At 40.3% G+C, this 8,659-nt stretch overlaps 1 protein-coding gene across 1 annotated transcript; it reads left to right on the top strand.

Moving 5' to 3' along the window:
- The first annotated feature begins 406 nt into the window (after positions 1-406).
- Positions 407-7,214, top strand: kmt5aa (lysine methyltransferase 5Aa). The gene is made up of 7 exons (XM_034602020.1): positions 407-654; positions 2,269-2,413; positions 2,620-2,875; positions 3,514-3,601; positions 4,193-4,252; positions 4,920-5,110; positions 5,963-7,214. The coding sequence occupies exons 1-7, from the start codon at positions 646-648 to the stop codon at positions 6,171-6,173; spliced, it is 960 nt and encodes a 319-aa protein (XP_034457911.1). The 5' UTR covers positions 407-645; the 3' UTR covers positions 6,174-7,214.
- Positions 7,215-8,659: the final 1,445 nt, after the last annotated feature.

The raw sequence follows: 8,659 nt of genomic DNA, 5'->3' as shown, positions 1-8,659 counted from the left end.
TAAATTGATTTTTATTTATTATTCCTTAATCTTTTTTTGTATTTTGTATTCGTTATAGTTGAATATTTGTGAACTTTTGTGCCCCCATATTTTTTTGATTCTGTACAGTGTGTTGTGTTCCTAAAACATATCTGCTGTCAAACAGGATTTTCCCAGTTTGGGATCAACAAAGTACATTTAATTATTCCTCAAATTGTTGCAGGAATCTTTAGATTGTGTCACACTATTGTATTGTTTTCCTATATTTTTCATTCAAACATTTATATTATATAGGTTCTCGCCTTGTGGTCTGTGTTATTCACTTCCGATTATTACAATTATGTAAAATCATCAAAATGGGGGGTGGTGGTCGATGCAATATATGCACTACCTATGTCGGCCTGCAGAGGGCGACATTGCCCCGTCTCTTCCCCCTCATTTCCATGTAGAAAAATGGCGGAGCGGAGCTGCGGAGGCTGCATCGGCTGAGCTGCTTCAAACACTATTCACGGGCACTCAGTCGCCGCGGACGGGGGCCACCGTGTCGCGAGGGCACTGCCGCAGGAGCGGGGCGAGGTTCATCTCCGATCCGGCGGAGGTTTTCATTTATTGTTTTCCCTCGAAGGGGAGGCGCTGGAGCCGAGTGAGCAGCCACGAAAACAAGTCATGAACGGGGTAAGTTTGCTCGTCGGGGCATCGGTGACAGACATCGGGGAAGTAGCTCGAACCAGAGCCAGTGAACAAGTTCTTTATTCGGAGTGAGACTAGCATGTTCACCTGCAGGCCCACGGCACGGGAACTAGTGTTTCTACAGTCACAGGCTAGACTGTAAGTTGGTGTAGTTACTGACGAGCCTTATTGTTGGGCAGTGCCTTGCTAACGTTAGCCTGTGGTGACTGTTACATGTGCCGCCGCAGGGCATCATGAAAACAGTATGTTCTAACAGCAGATGGCTCAAACGAACACCCTGGTGGCTCTCTGTTGGGGGGGGGGCTGACGGTTACAGGCATGTGTTTGTGTGTGGTTGGATTCGGCCAGTGGAGGCAGAGCCCACAGGCCTGTCTGTCTGTGCCCTGACTGGGGATTTAAAGGTCCAGTGTGTAACATTTAGGTGAACGGGATCTATTGGCAGAAACTGAATATTAAAATAATCCTAGTGATGTTTTCACGAGTGTGTTTCGTCTAAATTGTATAAATTGTTGTTTTCGTTACCCTAGAATGGGCCCTTTATGTTGAAATACTTTGTTTTTACATCAAGGGCGGGTCCTCTCTACATAGGCCGCCATGTTTTTCACAGTAGTCCAGACTTGTCAAACTAAACGCCTTTTTGAGATTTTATGACAACTGAAGGCTGCCACAGGTTCTCTGTCATGTTTGGAAGGGGAGGGGGATTCAGCTGCAACATGCAACCTCACCACTAGATGTCACTAAAGTCTACAAACTGAACCTTTAAAGGGACTAATGGGAGAGTGGGTGTGGAGCCTGCAGGGTCCCCTCCTCAGGGCCCCTCCCGTCACCACTGGTGGAGAATACTTCAAGTACTTGCACATTACTTACGTATGTTTATTTTTTTTAAGTTAAATTATTGGTTGGGCTTTATTTTGTCATAAACAACCCAAATATAACGAATGAACAAGTAACCGAATCAGAAAGTCATATTGTGATTAATTAGCTTTTTTAATTTTGTAATTCGATTTTTTTCAATACATTAACTGCTATATGTGCGATATTACCATTGGATGTCTATGCATCTGACTCTCAAATTATTGCTTTAGCTTTAGCCCTCAAATCACACTTAATATTGTAATATTGAGGATATACATTTTGATTTCTTGAGTAATACTGGAAAAAAACCATTGATACACACAGGTGTCTAAAGACTCCATCAATATGAAGCATATTTTTTTAGTGTAGACGATAAGGAGACAATATCCCTCATAGTCTAGAGCCAGTAGGTTGTTTTTAAAAAGTTACATTTCTTGGAACAGCCTTGAGGTCTTCGTGGTGATAGAAAAGCGGAGGCTTGTGCAATAGTGGGTCTGAAACACATAAAGTGTATTTTCTTTTTTTTTTTAAATAACCAACAACCAGTGAGCATTGGTCAGAAATGGTGACAGCAAACCTGTGAATGTTGGGACTTTTTCAATCGTCTAACTCTCAGCAAGAAAGTGAACAAACACATCCCCCCAACATCCTTCACTCAAGTGCTGAGTGCATATCCAAGTTGTACAAATGTTTGTACATGTGGAGTGTAAGTGTGTTTTTTTTTGTCTCTCTATGCATTCACAGGATATTGTTTGCAATTCACTTACTGTCTTAAGCCACACCAAGTCAACATCACCAGGTCAGGATGAAAAGAGGATCAAGCTGACACAGGAAGGGAGATGCCCTCCAATAATCTCACAGCAAAATGAAGCTCAGTGGCAGGGAGAGGGTAAGTGTCTTTGCCACAGCTCTAACAGCCCAGTCTCCAGCTAAGGAGAGAGGCTTTATTGGGAAATATCTCCACAGCAGAGCAAACAGGTCAATTGTTTATTTTTATATTCGAACAGATTATGTAAGAGTAGGGAGTAAGAAGAACTAGAAACACATGATGGACAAACATCTTGTTCTAATCCACTCTTTCCTCATTCCTCCCAGGCCGGAGAACAAATACCATCGCTACACCAAAAGACGCAAAGAGCCAGTGTTCGCCCTTCTGGACAGATGAACAACCATCACCTCCGCAGCTCTACTGCCCTCAGACCTGCTTTCGTTCCCCCACCGAAACCTCCCTGCCTCTCGGCAACAGCCTATGCCACACTCTCCTCCTCACTGGCAATGGCAGTGCACTCCGCGGTCACAAGAGGAGAGATGTCCGCCCCAAGGTCGGGGGAAAGAAACCACCTCGACGAATGTACGCAGGTCCTAGTATGGCATGATATTTAAACATGATAACTTAAAAAAAGAGGGACAGTAGAAACATCATATTTCAAATATAGGTAAACCATATGGAGAAGATGATCGGAGTAGATTTTGGTGACTTTCCACATACATTTGCATCATTTAAGGAGACATAGTCTGCTCATATTCGGGTGCATGATTTTATTTTTGGGTTATTACTTAAAAAGCTTTGCATGCTCTAATGTTCAGAAAACATCACCTTCCTCATACTGTCCATTGCTGAAGTCACATGACAACAGCCCGGAAGTATCAGCTGGACTGCTGCCGAGGTGTTCCAGCTGCTTCAGGAGCAGCGTTGACTTTGGGCCTCTTAACTTTACAGACCTGTCGCATTCACAAAACTCCTGTTCAACACATTAGAGGAAAGAGAAAGTCTGAGAAAGCATCATGTGTCTCCTTTAACGAAGGGAAAACAGATTTGTTGAAACTTATAGACAAAACTCACTGATCCATACTTGGTGTTTTGTCATGGAGATGATGAAGTGACCCCTTTGTTAAATAAAGACTGGAGTGCTGCTGAGGATTTCATATAACTTTATAGTGTGAAAGCTGTTGACCCATTTGCTGTCATGTTCCCTTTTTCTACTACAGTGCAGCTGGGAAAAACTCCCAAAACCGAAAAGTTACCGACTACTATCCTATAAGACGAAGCTCGAGAAAAAGTAAAATCGCTTTAAAGGTAAGATGAAATCATTTTTGTTCTATACCACAAAATTTTGCATGAACTAGGATAGATAGTTGGAACAGATATTAGTGTGTTGGCTTGTACATAAGTTCAGATCATTTCTTCTACTCCTTAACCAGTGATTGGATGCTCGTGTTGCAAATGAACAGCTGAGTGCGTGACAGATTCTATCATATATTTTATCATAATTTATTACCATGAAGGAAATAACATTCCTCACATGTAGAAAAAGTGAAACGTGCCTCCTGACCTAAATAGACCAGTTAATGTCAAAGTATTTCTTTCCCCTTACCGTAATCTGAAGCCACAATCATTAAGCCTTTTTGATGTCTAACCCAACCTTACCTCAACTGGTAGCTTTACCTGAGACTCCCTCAGAACTCGAGCGTGACTCTGGTAGCAATGTTCTGTCCAAACCTGACATATTAACCCCTGACCCCAGCCTGACAGGCATTCTGAGCACGATGGTTTCAGGCCCGTGCAGCTTAAAAAGTAGATAGCCCAGCCCTCTGTGTGTGTCTGTGTCTGTGTGTCTCAGCGTGTGGCTGTTTTCCAGTAATGCCATCTCCATGTTCATTTTGCCAGTGTGAACAGAAGCAGCTCATAGACGATCTCATCACAAATGGAATAGAGGAAGGACTGGAGGTACACTGACTTTTCTGCTTCCATCGCTAACAGCAGCTGGTGTTTCTTAAACATTTACCACTAAGCTTGATGATGCAGGTTGAAATGAGTCTGACTGTTTCTCTTCAGAATAACTTGACACCTAAGTCAAGCCATGTTGCAGCCTAAATGTATCTCAGGTTAACAGGGAATGATACAGCTCAAGTACCATTGATTGCTTAAACCTACAATGGTATGACACAATTGCAGGCAGAGCAGAGAAGTGAGCTAAAAGAGGACACATGCTGGACGTGAAACTGGACAAACACATTTATATTTTCATTCAACTCTATCGTTGAGTTTGCTGATACGTCCAAATGTTTGTTGCATTGTTGTCAATGCAAAAATAAACATTCCAGCTGAGTCGGTAGCTTTTTCTCCCAATGCGAAAGGCAAACTCTGGAAAATGTCATCAAATGACATTTTTCAGAGTTCCTGTCATGAAAACGGCATCAGTCTGATAATATTAGCTTTAATCCCGATTTATATAGTAAGGCTCAGTCAATCCAGGCTTCTATAATAATAATCCCTGCTTTTCATGATAAATGAATCAGAGATGAGCTGTGTAGTCTAGCAGGATTCTAGGTGTGCCACAGCAACGGCAGCCGTGTGTCTGTCCTTACGGAAAACCTCTCCCACTTCTTTAAAGGTGCAACATATAGAAGGAAAGGGGAGAGCAGTGTTTGCCACTCGGTGTTTCGAGAAAGGCGAGTACGTGGTAGAGTACCACGGAGACCTGCTGCAGATCACCGATGCCAAGAAGAGGGAGGCCGAATACGCTCAGAACCCTGCCACTGGCTGCTACATGTACTACTTCCAGTACCTCTGCAAAACATACTGGTATGCAGACTGAAGCATTTCCACCTTTACCAAATTTAAATACAGTTAAATATTTTGTTCTGAAGTGATCACCTGGCTTCCACTGGTAAGTGTTCAATGTTGACAGTTCATATCAAAATCAGTCAGTCCGACGGTTACAAAACCAGTTTTTATAACAGGAGAATTTTATTTCTTTAGTTCATACTTCATGAAAAATACACCTTTTTAAATATTGTGGCTAATGTTTGTCAGATGGAAAAAAAGATCCTCTGCAAGTCTTGATAAAATAACCTGAAATTCAAATGTTGTTTTTTAAAGCTCTTTTATTTTAAGTAATCTTACACCTGGGCCATGTTCGCTGTGTGTGCTGCATGTGATGGCTGCGTCGCTGAGCTGTTGCACACAGGGGGGGCGTGTCTGCCTCTGGTATGACCACTATCCTCAAATAAAAGTAGCCCATGTACTCAACTAAATGGCCAGACTCTACAGTATGTAGCCGTGTATCTTCCAGTCCTGCAGTAACAATAAAAACCCTGTTAAAACAAATGAGTGGATTCAGTCAACAGAAATGCGCGTCTGATAACCTGATCAAATGGCCGCTGAAATGAAATCCACGACATTCTGTGATGCACACGAGCCACTGATGCATCCAGTGTGGCGGGACGTAACAAGTAACCTAACCAAAAGTGACCAGCCACTTGGATATGACAAGTGAAACAAATGTTTCTGCCCCTGTTTTCGTTTATAGCTTCTTGTTTAATTTATTAACAACACTTTTTTTCTAAAGAGTCACATTAACACATTTCTGTCTGTTACAAGTATGACAGTGTAATACACACTGAGGTGAACGTTGTGTTTGTTTTGTTTCAACAGTGTAGATGCCACGAAAGAGTCTGGTCGAATGGGTAGGTTGATAAATCACAGTAAAAATGGAAACTGCCAAACCAAACTCCACGACATCAACGGCGTCCCTCACCTCATCCTCGTCGCCTCCCGAGACGTCGACGAAGGCGAGGAGCTGCTCTATGACTATGGAGACCGCAGTAAAGCCTCTATCGCAGCTCACCCATGGCTCAAGTACTGATTTGAGGGGCCTCCAAAAAAAAAGGGAAACACACAGTAACACTTGTGTTTCTCATTTGCTAGTGTACAAATTGCCTTAGAAACAGAATGTGTACCCTTTTTGTTCCAATACCAAGGAAGCTGGTTGGGTTGAGTAGCTGTTAATGGGGCTGGAGGGTTGATCGGGTACTTATCATGTTTCGATTGGTCCATCTGCCTTGTCAGATGACGTGTAGTTTTATTTATATGTGTATATGAGGCATTCTAGTTGTTTTGCAGCACATTTATTTTGTACATTTTTGTATTTCCTATAGACCAATGCTTCTACAGCATGCAGGTGGTAGTTGATGCTCTGCATTTTTATACTGCTTTTTCTTAATTAGTGGTTAGATACTTAGCAATACTTCTATTTATGGCCCCAGAACTCCTTTGAATCAGCGAGAATTATGGGATGCAAATGACAAAGCCTTTTTAAAGACATATTCTGTGGAATTTTAATTTCAGCCATTAAAATCACACAACCTTCCATTGTTTAGAGGGAGTGTAATAGTTCACCACACCCATGGTTCTGGAGGAATTGTGGCTACTGAGTACAAAAAACAGTTGATTCAAGTATTATACTTTAAAGTGGGAAATAACAGTGTTCAACAAACAGACTTTCCTCCTGTTTTCATGCCCTTTTTTATTCTTTAGCACAAATAATCTTAATATTTTAGGTGCATATTGGAATTAAGTGTTAAAATATCCAGGGGAGTGCAGACAGTTTTATATTTGTTTCCTTAAAGGCAAATATATGAAAGTTTATCTATGAATTAATGATTATTGATCATTAACCCGGTAATATGATTATGTAGTCAGTGTTTTCAGAAATGAGGTCTCCTTTTTAATTTCTCTTGCATAGGAATTCTTTACCTGGTGACATTCTCTATATTACTGCGCTGTGTAAATATATTTATTGGCTTGCTGTTGCAAAGTCAGGGGCGATTTCAAGAAAATGTTTGACCTTTTGGGAAATTAGTTTGAGTTAAATTTGAAGTTCATTTTCTGGTAATCTTTTTTAACCTAAAATTCCCTTTATGACTGTGATGCTGGGAAGGCATTTAGCTTGTCACAATAATCTGTTATGTTCTGTGGCTGAATTAGTTGAGACGAAGGTAAAGAGGAACAGCAAAGCTTTCAGTCATATTTGATGTTCACAAAACCACTGACCAACAAAATATATGCAAACTATAGAAAGTATTATCACTGAGCTATGACCCAAACAATTTTAGGAAAACTATAATCAGTGCTTACTTTATTAGGTACATCAGTGATCTCTAATACACCAGCTCATCCATAATTTCTTCCTTTACAAAGGTAATAACTCTTTGTGTTAATATAACTGTATCTTTATTATTGAGGTTGCAGTTTTAGAGCAGTCTTGACACTCCATTATATTGAGAAAGTTGTGTTCCCCTCATTTACAAACAAGAGGATAGAAGAACATTAAAAAACATTGCAGTCCAGTTAAACACCACTGCAAACTACAACCTTTATAATGAATAAATAGTGTCTAGTATAACGCTATTATCTAAATGTAGAATTTATGGCTGATGAGTTTTATGAACCATCTGTTTTATGTTGGAGGTGTACCTAATAATGGAGGAACCAGGGAGTGTAGTTTCAGCTTAGTGGTATTGAGCTAAAGTCACTTTTGTCACTGCATGTTATTATAATGAGCACAGGAGCAGCAGATTCATTGGAATATAGTTTAACTTTTTGTGTCGAGGGAAACTTGGCCCACAAATAAAAGCATCAAATCTGAGTCCTCGGACCGCTTCCAGCCTTTCTGCTAAGCTAAGCTAACTGTAGCTTCATATTTAGCAAGAGTGCTATCAGTGTTTTAATTTAACTCTCTGCAAGAAAGCAAAGAAACCTGTTTCCCAAAATGTCGAATTATTCATTTAAAAGCGAACAGGCTAAAGTATCTGCAGGGAAAACACATGAATTTAATGCTCACTCAACATGCAGACATGGGTCTGATGGACTGGTGCACTCCCTCTATATAACATAGAATTTCTACACATCGGGGGGGGGTTTTCGAACCCACAAAGCTGTCATCTTCTTCACAACCCGATATTCAATGTGAAAAGTAATTATTTATAATTTCGTTTATTTAATAGCTGAACTGCCAACAGGTCATTTTTGTTTTACTTGACATTTTATCAGTTTTTTTCAAATGTATTACTGAAGCCAGAAGGTCCACGAGTTCTGTCACATCCAATCACTTACTCCAAATGTTTTATCCTGTTTCTCTTTTCAATTAACCAGAAAACCACTTGACTTTCTTTTTTCTTTTTTTATACTTTGGCTTGAAAAATCTTTGAAGCAATTGATCATATATCATTATATCTGAAAATAATTGTTGATCAACTAATCAACTAATTGTTTTAACCCTTATATAAAAAAAAAGAATCAGTATTTTACTTGGACTAATCACACTTCTTTGGTCGTATACTATGTTACCAC

Source organism: Hippoglossus hippoglossus, chromosome 12 (assembly GCF_009819705.1).
Source record: "Hippoglossus hippoglossus isolate fHipHip1 chromosome 12, fHipHip1.pri, whole genome shotgun sequence".
NCBI classification, from domain to species: Eukaryota; Metazoa; Chordata; class Actinopteri; order Pleuronectiformes; family Pleuronectidae; genus Hippoglossus; species Hippoglossus hippoglossus.
The sequence above is the reverse complement of the archived record's forward strand: the minus strand, read 5'-3'. Positions and strand labels throughout refer to the sequence as shown.

Excerpts from the sequence above, each read along its gene's own strand:
- kmt5aa (XM_034602020.1), top strand. Across the intron at positions 2,876-3,513 it reads AAGAAACCACCTCGACGAAT|TGCAGCTGGGAAAAACTCCC; the intron begins GTACGCAGGTCC and ends TTTCTACTACAG. Across the intron at positions 5,111-5,962 it reads TACCTCTGCAAAACATACTG|TGTAGATGCCACGAAAGAGT; the intron begins GTATGCAGACTG and ends TTGTTTCAACAG.